The sequence below is a fragment of the Lytechinus variegatus genome, chromosome 1 (assembly GCF_018143015.1).
Source record: "Lytechinus variegatus isolate NC3 chromosome 1, Lvar_3.0, whole genome shotgun sequence".
Classification (NCBI taxonomy): Eukaryota; Metazoa; Echinodermata; class Echinoidea; order Temnopleuroida; family Toxopneustidae; genus Lytechinus; species Lytechinus variegatus.
The window spans coordinates 28,034,855-28,051,031 of record NC_054740.1 but is presented as its reverse complement, the minus strand read 5'-3'; the positions used below and the strand labels follow the sequence as shown (position 1 = coordinate 28,051,031).

The window sequence follows — 16,177 nt, the reverse complement described above, 5'->3', positions numbered from 1 at the left end:
AGCTTTGTGAAACAGCCCCCTGGCTGGACTGTCAGGGGCTATCTACTTGTTTGCTATTCTACATGCATTCAGTTACTTCTGATGTTTAGATTTACGGGAGATATTATTGAATCGTTGTAGAAATTTGTTGTCAGTGTGAAAACACATTTAACGGTAATAAAATTACTTTAGTTACTGATGAAACTGTACTCATTTGCTACATGTAGATGTACATGTACATTGAACTTCATCATTTCTTTATATAATGCGTTTGTTCACGACGTAATATGGTATCACACTCGGCATCCATCTTGTCTGTCTGTCTGTCTGCCCATCTGTCCGTCCGTTAACTTTTCCTTGTAAACATAACTTCACTTTAACTTGGCCTACATGTAGGCTCATATAATTTGGTGTGTATGATACTAGCACGGATCCCAGGAAGCATATTGATTTTGAGGTATGAAGGTCAAAGGTCAGGTCGCTACCAACTACTGCATTAACTTCAGTTTAGCTTAACCTAAATGTAGGCTCTTATACATGTATTTAGATGTGAATGATACTAGCATGGATCCAAGAAAGTTTGTTGACTTTGAGGTCAAAACTCAAATGTCAAGGTCACAGTGACATGTTTTCATCAGACGCTTCTGAAGTCCTTGTAAACGCGATAGCTTCAGTTAACTTAACCTATGCTTATATAATTTGGTGTGTATGGTACTAGCATAGATCCCAGGAATTCTATTGATTTTGAGGTATGAAGGTCAAAGGTCAGGTCGCTACCATCTACTTTTCTTGACGAATAACTCCATTCTCCATGTTACAGGCGGCGTATTATGTACTCGCCCCAGTGACACTCTTCGTAACATGACTCATGAAATAGTTTTTGTCTCACCTGCGAAGCAGAGTGAGACTTTAGGCGCCGCTTTTCCGACGGCGGCGGCGGCGGCGGCGGCGGCGGCGGCGTCAACATCAAATCTTAACCTGAGGTTAAGTTTTTGAAATGACATCATAACTTAGAAAGTATATGGACATAGTTAATAAAACTTGGCCATAAGGTTAATCAGGTATTACTGAACATCCTATTAGAGTTTCATGTCACATGACCAAGGTCAAAGGTCATTTAGGGTCAATGAACTTAGACCATGTTGGAGGAACCAACATCGAAATCTTAACCTGAGGTTAAGTTTTTGAATGTCATCATAACTTAGAAAATATATGGACCTAGTTCATGAAACTTGGACATAAGGTTAATCAAGTATCACTAAACATCCTGCATGAGTTTCACGTCACATGACCAAGGTCAAAGGTCATTTAGGGTCAATGAACTTTGGCCGAATTGGGGATATCTGTTGAATTCCCATCATAACTTTGAAAGTTTATGGATCTGATTCATGAATCTTGGACATAATAGTAATCAAGCATCACTGAACATTTTGTGCAAGTTTCAGGTCTCATGATTAAGGTCAAAGGTCATTTAGGGTCAATGAACTTTTGCTGAATCGGGGGTATCTGTTGAATTACCATCATAACTTTGAAAGTTTATTGGTCTAGTTCATTAAACTTGGACATTAGAGTAATCAAGTATCACTGAACATCCTGTGAGTGTTTCAGGTCACATGACCAAGGTCAAAGGTCAATGAACTTTGGCCGAATCGGGTGTATCTGTTGAATTACCATCATAACTTTGAAAGTTTATGGATCTGATTCATGAAACTTGTACATAAGAGTAATCAAGTATCACTGAACATCCTGTGCGAGTTTCAGGTCACATGATTAAGGTCAAAGGTCATGTAAGGTCAATGAACTTTGGCCATGTTGGTTTTTTTGTTGAATAACCATCATCTCTGTAAGTTAATTGGTCTAATTCATAAAAAGTGGACATACATGTAAGAGTAACCATGTATCACTGAACATCTTGTGCGAGTTAGAGTAGTATTCAAAGTCAGCACTGCTGCTATATTGAACCGCGTGATGCAGGTGAGACAGCCAGAGGCATTCCACTTGTATACAATATTTGTTATATTTAAAATTATTGATATGGTTGCTTTCCTGTAAAACCCACATATTTCTGTGTCTAATTATCAAAATATATGTTTTTTTTCTGATGTTCAGGATACTATCGAAGGGTCTCCAATTAAGGATTTAGAGAGCCACAATAATGGCTATATGGTCACCACACCTGATAATGCCTATGGATTCAGCTCGTGTAACGTTAGTCGAGGTATGTCTTATTTTTCTGCCTTTCACAATGGAGAAGGGGAATGGGGAGGAGGAGAAGAGGGTAAATTGACAATTCGTCTACTACCAACTTCGTCCACTCACCACATGGGCTACCTTCATTTAGTCTAATGCCATTTGGTCCATCAAATTTTTGTCTAACAACCATTTAGTCCAATAACCATTTGGTCCAACCATTACTTTGTCTTATCACCAGTTCGTTTATTACCGTTTTGTCTAATAACCAGTCTGTCTTATACCCATTTTCTTTTCATTCATTTTTCACAATTAACACTTCAGTTTAATTAGAACAAATGGTATATGGACGAAATGGCTATTGGACCAACTGGTTATCAGCCGGAATGGCATTAGACTATATGAAAGTTGACCATGTGGTGAGTGGACGAATTGATGGTAGACCAAAAGAAAGTAGACGAGTTGACAGTTGGATGAATTGGCGTTAGACGAATTGGAAATAAACCGAGGAGAGAGAGAGGGGAGGGGGATGAAATGGCTGGAGTATTCTCCATACAATGATTTAATGAATTAATCCAAATCACCTTTAATAATCAATGTTCTATCAGCATATTGAAAATACCATTTAGTGTCAGAGAAGTTTCTGACGAAAAGAATTGCAAATGTTGATGTTAATCTAAAAAAATATGTCATCCATTTAAAAAAGATACAAATGTTTCTGAGGTCTTGAGATGTCATATGAATATGAAAGATGATATGTATGGGGGAATTAGTCATTTGAAAATGCTATTAAAAGATAAATTCCAGTTTTGGTAACGATCTCAAAATGACTTTTGACAGAATCTAATATAATGACCACCCAAGTGTCTGTTTGTATGAATAAAAAATATGTGCCAAAGGATTCTGGAAGAAATTGTGTAATTGCTGAGAAATAAGCAAAATAAGCGCGGATTCGGTCACTTCTGTCGGGTCTCTATTCCAGCAATATTACTACACTGTCCCACATGTGCCTATCTGTGTTGGTGATCTTCAGTGTGAACATTTTTCAGCGTAGATTTCAAGATTTCACAAAGTTCAATGTATGTAACTGTACCAGATCTAGATCCTCAATGATATTCTGACAATTAAGCCTGGTTTTACAGACTTTCTCATGAAATCAGTGTTTACTGCAACTACTGGCATTTCTCTTTAATGTACTATTGCAGGGTTCCCAGCCCATCAAAGAAAAATATTTTACTTTTTTCCAGTCAGGGAAAAATCAGATAGAAAATACCTCAAATTGAAAAAATGCTCCAAATGAGGAAAAATTAGGGAATTTTAACCTACCCAAAAGTCGATAGCATGGTTGTCATTGAGACTGTTCTATTTTGTTGCATATCAAAACAACATCCATTAAATGACTGGTTATGGTGTTTTTTAGTATAACCTCTTTGACTGTAGTACAAGTACTGGTAGCTGTAGCACATGACCTAATTAGGGCCTCTAACTTTAAACAATGACCCCTGTTACATCTGAAAGTTTTTTTACCCGAGACCCGACCGAGTCCACTTGCAACTTGACTGGATTATTGGTGGATTAGCTTCGCGAACGGACCGAGCCCGAAATGTGGTCTGCTTACATCACAGCGTTCATTCCTTCCCCTATCGGTACGGTTTTGAGCGGTTTTCGATTGCTGACACCAAAGGGCGCTCTCGATCTAGGCTATGAATAATTTGTGCGTGAATTGAAGTTGTTTACATTTCGTTACACTCGTCGGCTGCTAGCTCATCATTTGGTTACGATCGAATAGCGTACGCTAGTTGTTATTTCTAGATATTAAAACCCCGAAAAGTACAGACCCTCGGATACGTTATGAAGAATATTAATGTGTATTCCCTGATTCGGGAAAGTCGTAAGCAATTCTGGAAGAATGCTGATGATCCAAGCAGTCGTTGAAGATATGATCGACTTGAAAAGGATACGTTTAAAATTAATTTGACAGCTGACGAACAGAGCGAGATAGGTTCGAAAGCTTGTGTGCGTTTACATCTACGAATTGGTGGACCTGGGCCTGATACCTACCCGAGACTACCTCTGGATGTGGTCTCGGTTAGGTTCGCTAAAAGGCGGCCCGAGGTAGGTTTGGGATGTTTACATCTGATTTCTTTATGACCGGAGGTAGGCCCTGGGCCGGCCCGAGGTACATGTACATGTAGGCAATCTCTCAGATGTAACAGGGGTCTATGATACTAGTATTGGCTTGAATCAACCTCTCTTTGTATAGGGTGAGGAAAGGATGGCTGTATTGGGAGAAGGGAGGCCATTACATGCCTGACTGTGTAATAGTATTAGTTTGTTTTAAATTATTGTCTTTATACTGAAAATACATGCAATTTACTGTAAAGACTGAGAAAACATGCAAAACTTGGAATGGGTTTGAATAATTATCATGGAATTTTAAACTTTATCAGGGAAAAGTCAGGGAATTTTGTTTTCTTGAAAAGCTGGAAACCCTGTATTGTTATTATTGATAATCCAAGCCTCACATTTCCTTTTTCCAATTTATCTTGTCATCTCTGACAGAATGCCCATAATGTCAGCTAGATTTCCATTCATCCTATTAAGATTTGAATATGTGGATTAATTAGACATAAATTTTCTGTACATGAGTTCAGATCAGTGTGGGATAATGTAACTCTATGTCACTGGGAAATAAATATCTGAGATATTGGGAGTATGTACTCAATATTAATGTTTTTCATTTTGTAGATAGTATTGTATTTTGTCATTACCATTTTCAAAATTGTATTTGCACACCTGCAGTGCCCCGTCTTATTAATAGTTATGATTGATCCAATCAATCGTAACCATGGAAATCCAATAGTGTCATAACTTTGTTCAGGAAATGTGCAAAATATCCCTTGTAAACAAAGGATAACACACCAAATTGTCAAGAAATTAATGACTTTATGGATATACTTTCATATTGAGAACAATTCTTGAACAAACATGCATTTCATATGTTGACTTTGCTGGCTTTCCATAGTTACAATTTATCGGATCAATCGCAACTCTTTGTTAGACGGGCCCCAGGTTGCATCGAGCTGAATAAGAGTGATTGAGGATCAACTTTTTATCAATTGAACTTGGGCATAGGAATTACTACACAATAAAATATTCATGTCTGAATATGTATGGCGTAGCCGTGTAGAATGACCTATTATTGCTCTTTATTTATTATTAGACCCTCTATGCAGTCAAACAGCAGTATTTCCACAACCTGGTGATTACTCAGTAAGACCGAACTCTGTCTTCAACATCTACACTGAAAACACATTTGACTCTATAACTATTACAAACATCACCGGAGAGATCACTGATGGAAGTTATCTTCTCTTGAGAAATGAGACTCTGGATGCTGCTGAGTCACTTGTCCACTATCAGATCCTGATTATAGATGAAACCAATGTGACAATGACAGGATGCGATGGAGGGATGATGGAATTCATCATTTCTTTGATTGAACCTGGTATGTTAATATATTTTGCTCTTGATTCAACCTGGTATGTTAATATGGGATGTACTTGATTCAACCTGGTATGTTAAAATCTTTTGCTCTTGATTTAACCTGGTATGTTAATATCTTTTGCTCTTGATTTAACCTGGTATGTTAATATCTTTTGCTCTTGATTCAACCTGGTATGTTAATATGGTATGTTCTTGATTCAACCTGGTATGTTAATATCTTTTGCTCTCTGGGATGTTTTTTTTTTTATTTTTTTTCACCTGCATAGCAGAGTGAGACTATACATGTATGCGCTGCTATTCCGACCGCGGCGGCGTCAACACCAAATCTTAACCAAAGGTTAAGTTTTTGAAATGACAGCATAACTTAAAGGTGTAGTGTATGATTGGTTGATCTCAGACAAGGGCAATGAATCAATTTTGAAATTATTGCATTCATTAAATACCTATATTATTGCTCTATTTTATCACGGAAAAGAAACTTGCATAACTTTTCTATTTTCATTATATTGAGGGGGAAACATATATCATCACCGTCTCGGTTAACCGTACTTACTTAGGCCTACGCCCTTTAGGGTTAAGAAATAAATTGATATTAGAACACCGTTCGAATCGTGCATATTCATTACGACCTCATGCATATTGATGAAGTACGTCATGGCGCATGCGCAGTATCAAGAAATCCCCGTATCAACTGAGTGCAGTACTGTGTGTGGAGCTGAGTAGAAAGCAAACATCGAACGGTGCGTGCAAGCTCAATGAGCCGATGCTAGGCGGCTAGCGATATGCTTGCGCTCTGCATTAGTTTCACATATAATCCACTATTAGCGATAGCACACACAGGACGAGAATATTACATTGAGCTATAGCTCCATGATTGTATCGTACGTGAATAAGGATTCAGACACGTTGAGTCGTTGACTATCAGACGTGAATGACGAAGCAAAGGATTGCTCAATACGGCTTACTTTCGGAATCTAATGTCATGGATCTGAAAGTACTCCAGGACTAAAAGAGATACGAGAATCCCAGAGAAGGGCAATTAGGGCCGAGTTTGATTTTCATTCATGTGGATTGTAGCTCTTTTATGCGCATTTTCCCTTCATAGCTTGGCGTGCTTAACTAGGAGCGAGGCGCTAGCGTAGCTTACTGTATACTGGCTCATTGACCCTCCCAAAGGAAAGGGGGAGGGAGGATAGAGAAGAAAGAAGTGGATTGGTAAAAGAGCATAGGTGTCGATCATGGGGGGGTATATCCCCAATATTTCAATTGTGCGGGGTGGCCTGTATTATCACCCCCCCAAAAAAAAAAAATAAATAAAATAAAAAAATAAAAATAAATTAGGGTAGAAAAATTATAATAATGAAGAAAAAATGAAAAGTTTGATCATGATTATAGTGATGATTATAGTATGCCATCAGTCAGTTTGTTTCTCTCGCAATTTGTGTATATCGTTATTAAATAGAAACGTTCTTTTCTAGGACTTTTAAACAGATGGGTGGAGGTTCAAGATGAAAAAGAATGAAATGTTTATGTATATGATATTTTTAACACATGACATAAAAGGACCAAAAAAACCCCAACTTTTGTTGATACAGTGTTCCATCCCGCCAGTGGTGAATAGATAAATTGTAATAAATCAATTAATTCAAAAGGGTGGAAAAATAAACGGGAGTAAAAGGGTGACAAGATAAACGAGGAAAATCCCATGGACGTAAATCCCAGAGGGGTAGATCTTAAAAAAGTACAAATAACTTTTCTCAGATTTAAGAGAGAAGTTGCATACATCATGCTCAATAAAAATGGCCCAGTCAATTTTTGTCATTTTTTCTTTCGTATGAGTTTGGCTTACTTGTAACACAAATTGAATTTTCCAAAAAAATTAAATAAGTACAGTACAATGCAACAATGAAGGAATTTCCAAGAACACCGTGGATATCAACCACTCCCAAATGTCCTAACTTGTGATTTTAGTGGGGGTAATGTTGAAATCACTCCATCCACTCACAAGAACATTTGTGCCAATCTTCCCCCCCCCAACCAAGAATACCGATCGACACCCATGTAAAAGAGACGCAGGAGAGCGATCATAAAGGGATCTGAACGCAAACTTTTACCAAGGATCTTCCTAATAGTCGATTTGACATTTTCCGAACCTAGAAATGTTCTTTCCGATGAAGTTTTTTTCTTGATCCATGTTCCTATGAGGTCCTAGAACAAATTCAGCTTGGTTGCCCAAAGTTGCCGTTTGGGCAATTTTGCTAATTTGCATAAATCCAAAATGGCCGCCAGATGCCATCCTGAAAACCTAACTTTCGAACCCCTGTCCACAAAATGATGAGTAATGACTCGTTTTAGGGGTTTAGAGATGTGTAGAACCGATTTCTGTAATCATTTTTGCAATATAAGGTCATCTTCAGGTCAAATCCAAGATGGCCGCCATATTCCATCTTGAAAAATTGGCTTTTGTTCCCCTTGCCCCAGAATGACGAGTAATACCTCTATTTAGGGGTTTTGGGGTGAGCAGAATCCATTTCTGCTTTCTATTTTGCAATATAATGTCATCTTCAGGTCAAATCCAAGATGGCCGCCATATGACGCCATGGCATCTTGAAATATAAATGGTTGAACCCTTTGCCCCAGAATCATGAATAATAACTCTATTCATTAGTCATTTGGTATGTTGATTCAATTCATGCAGTTATTTTGCACAAAGGATAATCTTCAGATCATCCAAGATAGCCGCCAACCGCCATCTTGAAAAATTACTGTCCGATGCTTACGTCCGGGAGTTTTGATCCTTTTTTATTTCTGTGCAACCATACTTTTACGGTGAAATGACTTTAAAATATTATTTGAATTAAAAAGTGATTTCTCCGCAATTTTTTTTCAAAAAAATTAGTTCACTTATTAACTTCCTTTATAATTATTATTGGACTTTTCCTCCTGACAAGAGCCATTGATTTGGTCAGCAGGAGTGCACTCATTAGCCTCCTGCAGAAGGTAGGCTACCCAAGACTCTTTCAAGGTCAGGATTTTTCTCATTCGTGAAATGTTTTACGGGAACGATGTCGCCCCTGCCTCTCAAGAAGTGGGAATACAAGACCTAGTCATACATAACAGCTGCCTGTAATGTGCATGTAAGGGGTTTGGATCATCCATCAGCCTTTGAGACAGTCAGAAATCCTGATAGACTCAAGGCACCGACTGTCCTCCAGATATGTATATCAACAGCACACACTCGTCTGGTTGTGGTGAACTCCTCACCTACCTTGGACCGACTATATGTCTCTTGCCCCCTTTCACAGGACAAGCAGATAAGCATCGGGATTGTAAAATCTGTCACAGTCATGGCCAAGCTCCTGCACGGAAGTAAGTCCTGGAAAACGTACGCCGACCAAGAAAAGTGGCTAAACACCTTCCATGTCAGCTGCCTCGGACGAATCATGCACGTTAAATGGCAGGACAAAGTGAAAAATACAGAGGCCCTTCAGCGTACGTGCTGGCATCAAAAGCTTATTCTCGCTCCTTAGTCAAAGGCACCTCAGGTGGTTGGGGCATATTTGCCGCATGAAACCTTGGCAAATCCCTTCTTGGATTCGCCAAGGTAAGGTGAGCTGTGTGATTGGTCTCACCCCATCGGTAGATCCCACCTCCGTTACAAAGACACCTGCAAACGTGACATAAAACTTGCCGGCATAGACAGTAACACTTATGAAGGTGTAGATGATAGTCGCCATTCTATGGAGAGCTACTTAGTACAGGGGTCAAGACGTCAGAAAATAATCGGAATGCTAAATTGGCAGACCAAAGGCCTAGGAGGAAGGCTAGGACAGCATCTCTATATAAACGTGTCTCAGCGCCATCCTCCTTCATCTGTAAAAATTTGCTCTAGAGACTGCCACTCTAGAGTGGAGCTCTATAGTCACTCTCGAAAATGTAAGGCCTAGCGCTACACCATCGTCTTTTATGGCAAACTGATGCCTACCAATCATTGGACACATTGATTTAGAAAATAATATTGATAAAAAACTTTCAAATTCAAATAAGACCCTAAAAGCCTCTTCAGTACAAAGGTATGGATGGACCTTAAAAAAAATAAAAATAGACTCGAAATGGATCATAGCCCAAACCTAAAGATGATTCATTCTAACTTGAGCAATTAATGTGAAATCTGACATCTAAGATGTAACTTCACCTTGACCTTGAACTTGAGAATTAATAAAAGAAATGAGTATTCTTACTGAAATCCCTTTACATTACTTCTAACACGTATAAGCCTTGGACTATAATTTTTCAAGATGGCGGTTGGCGGCCATCTTGGATTTGATCTGAAGATTATCCTTTGTGCAAAATAACTGCATGAATTGAATCAACATACCAAATGACTAATGAATAGAGTTATTATTCATGATTCTGGGGCAAAAGGTTCAACAATTGATATTTCAAGATGGCGTCATATGGCGGCCATCTTGGATTTGACCTGAAGATGACATTATATTGCAAAATAGAAAGCAGAAATGGATTCTGCACACCCCAAAACCCCTAAATAGAGGTATTACTCGTCATTCTGAGGCAATGGGAACAAAAGTCAATTTTTCAAGATGGCATATGGCGGCCATCTTGGATTTGACCTGAAGATGACCTTATATTGCAAAAATGATTACAGAAATCGGTTCTACACATCTCTAAACCCCTAAAACGAGTCATTACTCATCATTTTGTGGACAGGGGTTCAAAAGTTAGGTTTTCAAGATTGCATCTGGCGGCCATTTTGGATTTATGCAAATTAGCAAAATTGCCCAAACGGCAACTTTGGGCAACCAAGCTGAATTTGTTCTAGGACCCCATAGGAACACGAATCAAGAAAAAAACTTCATCGGAAAGAACATTTCTAGGTTGGTGTATTGAGCCTATGAGACTGACAAATCGACTATAATATAATATTTTGGTGTGTTTTTTTTTATCTTTCCTGAATGTTTCAGTCAGTTTCAGATTATTTGTCTCCACTCACAAAGTACAGAGGAGAAATTGGAGAAAAATTAAAACAAAACTATTTAAAACAGACGGCCATCACCATTCTGTCTATAGCCAAGCATGAAGAAAGGGAAAGGGCGAAGAGAAAAACGATTATTTTCAGGGCGGGTTGGGTTCTGCGATATAAAACAGGGCTTGTCTAATACAGATAGCTCTATGGTATAAAAACCAACATAAACGAAGATGTAACCCCAATTCAAGTCATGACCACTCTTCGTTTGTTTAGATTGAACTTGCGAGGTCAAAAGGTGAGCTGAGAAACCTGTTGATGCGAAGTACGTACGTGTAGTCTACATTGTGTAGACTGTGATAGTGTGAATGTGACCAATGCATCAAGTTGCAAATTTCGTACAAGCAGAGTAGAGGCGTCAGCCCCCAAAAATGAGGGGGCAGACATGACGCCAGGGACAAGTTTTCTTGGAAAAGTCTTATTTTTGCAACCGCACAAGAAAGCTTGCATCGAGATATGGAAAAATGAGAAGTTGAGTATCGCTCAGTGCGAGGCGCAGTGCTATGGCCTTGAACCGCTCTACGTATGCAGAGTTGTGATTTCCAGGGCCGACCAGCATGTCAGAGTTTTTCAACAGAACTTTACAAGACACGCCGTGGGACAAAGTGCAATAACGTATGTGAAAGAAGACTAAGCAAACTTGGAGAAGCAGCAACGTACAACACGTACAAGGGAATTGTGCATGTACATCTGCATTGAAATGTGTACATTTCCAGAGAAGAACACACTCTCGTACGACCAGTCCATGGTTCGCCGAGTTTTTATGCAGTATGGGGAGGGTGGGGGTGGGGGTAGCTTATAATCATGGACCTCCATGCTATAATCAAACCATCAGCATGATCAGCACGACCAGTGGATAGATGACTGAAAGAATGGATAAATAGGCTCATCCAATTGTTGATGAATAGGATCATCCAATTGATGTATTATGGATGGTCAAACACTCAAAGACAAATGGATACCAATGATGCACTAATACTATTAGTGCATCATTGGTATCCATTTGTCTTTGTAATTAGTAATTAGTAATGTATTAGTAATAGATAGGGGCACCCCATGGGAGATCAACTGTTGCTACCCCTTAATAGACAATAAACAAGTAAAAAAACTGATGGAAAGATGAACTTTTATTGCAACAAATGAGAGGAGGCCTCCGGGAAAGGCCTACGCATACAGTGTGTGCACGAGCAGTTCAACTGTTGAAAAAATGTGAATGACTGTGACATGAGCAGGACAAAGACATTACTTGCATCTTGATTGCCATAACATTTTAGACTTATTTAGCAATGGAAGTGTAACTCCCATTTCCCTTTTATAACTGTAGGAAAAACGAATGATAACTGTTGTTTTATAGAGTGGAAATTTATTTTTCATATTGGGACCAAAGAGATCCCGGCGTGTCAACATTTCGAAACTCATGCGGGAAAATAATGTAATAATAATTTTTGATGATTGAAAAAGAAGTTCCAATGTTCACACTGTCACGATTTTTTTTTGTGGCGGTGCTGAGGAAAATTTGACAAAGCAAAAGAAAAACATAAAAAAGATTCCAATACAAAATATTGGTAATTTTCCTACATTTATCCAATTCGACACCTACCAGAATTCCAGGGGTGCAGCCTATAAAATAATACACGCCGCACCCCCTTGTAATGGTTCAACTATGTGGTGATGTGACTTTCGAAACAAAACAAAGATAGTTGTTTGCCTTTGGCAAGCCCATTCTGGAGAGGTTTAATTGGTATACGCTTTTTCTGATCATGGACCCTATGTTCTGATGTACTTAATTTATGGTGATGTAATGCACATATGCTGCCGATGAAAATATTATATTTTGCCTTTATGGGTGTTTTACAACTCCAGGGGGATCAATGAGAATACAGACAGTAATAATTTTGAATATGCACTGAGAGACACTTCGATCTGCAAAAGTGAAGGCAAAGCAGCCATGGGCATGATGAGGCATGCAAGCAAACGAGTAATTATACTTCCTTGAATAGTCATACCATAATAAAGTTGGAAAGAATAATATTGAAATAAAGAGAAAATGCTAACATAAGGAAAACATGCAACCCAAGGCTAGGAATTTTGTAAACATCGAAAAATGCGGAAAGATGTTAGGAACCATGCATGAATGTATATATAATTTCAACCAGTGGTGTAAATAATGAACGTAAAAAATATGAAGGGGCTCATCATTTTTTTTATCGGTAATAGATTTTGACATAATATTCAGATAATAGTTCCCCTTCTGGCTTTCTTTGTTTCTTGGCCGTGACAAATTTGGGAATCCATAGCCCCAATCCTTCCCCATTATGTTGAACGCCACTGATTTCAACTGAATATCGTCAAACCATGGACCTACCAGGTCCATGGGCCAACCAAGGAGCTCCTTGGTCAAACATAATATTGATTGATTGATTTTATTTGGCAAGTCACCATAAAAACAACAGACTTACACAGGATGATCCACAAAAGCTCAAAAGCTTATTCCCAGTGGGGAAGTAGGCTTTACCTTGTAAAGAAATATTACCTTGGAAATAAGCTTTACCTTGTAAATAAATATTTACAAGGTAGTCAAGCTGACAGCCGATGCAGCGTGTAAACACAGTATGAATTTCATTACATGATAATAATAAAATGATAATTACGTAATATCTCGTTTGGTGAAAAGAGGATGGGACGTTTTGTAATTCGCTACGCAGCTTTTTGATAGTAAAGCTGATTAAATAGAGGGTTGAAAGTAAAAAAATGAGAAAGACTGAAACGATCTTTTCAAAATATAAATTCTATGAAAGAGAAGTGATTCAAACAGAGTATTATAATATTGCATTCATATTCCTTTTTGACATGTTCGATCATTCTTTTGATCCCCTTTCAACAATCTACTTCTTTCTTCCCTTATCTCCTCCATGTCCTCCCCCTTCCCTTTCTTGGGGCGGTGGAGGATGGGGGGTATCGGTTATGAGGAAGCATGCAGTTAGGTGTTGTGGCACACTTGGACTAGTTCAATTCAGTGGCCTCGTAGGTCCATTGGTAAATTGCAAATTCGTCGACTTCCAAGTGCCAACTCGTCCATTCACCACATGGTCTAATTTCATTTAGTCTTAAGCCATTCCGTCCATCAATATTTCGTCAAACAACTATTTGGTCCAGTATCCAATTCATTTTAATTCATTTTGCACAATAGCACGTTGTCTAATTAGACCAAATGGTATGTGGACTAATTAAATGGCTATTGGACAAAGTGGTTGCTAGACGATAGTGGATGGACTTATGATAGACTAAATGATAGTAGGCGAGTTGGCAATTTGACGAATTGGCATCTGACGAAATGGAAGTAAACCGATCCAAACCCATGGACTTATACCCTTTTCATAAACCTATCCTCCAATTAGCCGCCTAAGAGTAATGCGGATAATTCAATAAGAATTGCGTTCATAAACTCCGAAAATAATAAGCCGCATTATTTTTACGAGCGCCCGTCCTGAAAAAGGCGGATAATCGCCATGACAACTGGACACGCCCCCTCCGATGCGGTTGTGTTGGAAAAGGGTGATCTTGTGACCGCACCATGGCAATTATCCGCATTATTTGGAAATGCGTTCATAAACTCGTACCCTTTTCATAAACCTATCCTCCAATTAGCCGCCTAAGAGTAATGCGGATAATTCAATAAAAATTGCGTTCATAAACTCCGAAAATAAGCCGCATTATTTTTACGAGCGCCCGTCCTGAAAAAGGCGGATAATTGCCATGACAACTGGACACGCCCCCTCCGATGCGGTTGTGTTGGAAAAGGGTGACCTTGTGACCGCACCATGGCAATTATCTGCATTATTTGGAAATGCGTTCATAAACTCAAAATCTTGTCCCGATGCTGCTATTATGCGGATAATAGCAGCATCAGAGTAATGCGGATAACTCTTGTCCTCCTCCAATTTTACGACCAAATTATGCTGCTATTAGCCGCCTAATTCATAGTAATTGGGTTTATGAAAGGGGTTTCAAAATCTTATCCCGATGCCGCTATTATGCGGATAATAGCAGCATCAGAGTAATGCGGATAACTCTTGTCCTCCTCCAATTTTTACGACCAAATTATGCTGCTATTAACCGCCTAATTCATAGTAATTGGGTTTATGAAAGGGGTATTATATAGTGTCACGCCGGTATAGATAAAGAGGTACAATGTTGGAAACGATTCCCAACGGACATGCGCGTATCCAGGATTTTGCACTACGAGGGGGGGCGACTATTTTTGCGCCCCTGTGAACTTTTAGGGAATTGACTCCACGACCCGCCCAGCCAGGCATCTGCTTTCCGATCAAACATTCTACGCTTTTTTGTAACCGTGAGCATAATATGTATATGAATTATTTAAACAATTATTATTGATGCGAGCGCGAAACGTGAGCTGATTTTTTTTTATTCTGACCTCAAATTTGGAAAAAAATCTATGAGCACTTATGGTAATCAAGAACAGGGTGGGTATCTATCAACATTTTATGCGATCACGAAGTGCGAGCTGACAATATTTGAATTTCTAATCCAACACTGGATATCATAAGCCCTTTTTATAACCATGAACAGGATGGGTATATAGCTAAATAATTTATGCGAGCGCTAAGCGCGAGTTCAAATTTTTTTATATTCTGACCTAAAATTTGCACATTATAAGTACTATTAGTAATCATGAACAGGATGTGTATCTAACCAATCATTTAATGCGAGGCGCGAGCTTAAAATTTTTGAGATTCCGACCCAAAACTGGACATTCTAAGCATATTTTGTTACCATGGAAACGATGGGTATCTATTCAACAATTGTGCGAGTGCGATTGCGAGCTTAAAAAGTGATTGATATTTTGACCTGAAATTTGGACATTCTAAGCACCTTTGGTAATCATGAGCAGGATTGTCATCTAACTAAACAACATTGATGCGAGCGCAAAGAGCGAGATGAAAATTTTTCATATTCTTACCTAAAATTTGGATATTTGAGTAAGCATTTTCGAGTATCATGAACAGGATGAGTAGTAACAAAACAATTTATGCGAGCGCGAAGCACGAGCTCATTTAAAAAATATATATATTTCGATACTAAGTCAGACATTATAAGCACTTATCTAACCATGAACACGATCGCCACCTTACTAAACAAAATTTATTAATGTAATCGCGAAGAGAAGGATGATTTTTTTTTAATATTCTGATCTAAAATTAGGACTTTCTAGGCACTTTTGGTAATCATGAACAGGATGGGTAATTAATGGTAGCAAACATGAGTTTGGCACCCCCACCCCTCCCTAGGTTAATTGAACCTGAATTAATTCGGCACCCCCTAGGTTGAACATCGCGGCGCCCCTAGGAAAAACATTGATTCGGCTCCCCAGCCCCTATGTTGAACATCATTTCGGCGCCCCTCGGTGTCCCTATGTCGAACATCTATACGGCG

General features: G+C 38.8%; 1 protein-coding gene across 1 annotated transcript in view; it reads left to right on the top strand.

The window, feature by feature from the left end:
• The window catches only part of LOC121430076, a 53,342-nt gene that overhangs the window by 24,529 nt on the left and 12,636 nt on the right, over positions 1–16,177 (top strand). Inside the window, exons 5-6 of the mRNA XM_041627353.1 lie at positions 2,089–2,197; positions 5,393–5,677. Coding sequence (XP_041483287.1) covers positions 2,089–2,197; positions 5,393–5,677 — 394 coding nt within the window. The remainder of the gene's footprint in view (positions 1–2,088; positions 2,198–5,392; positions 5,678–16,177) is intronic.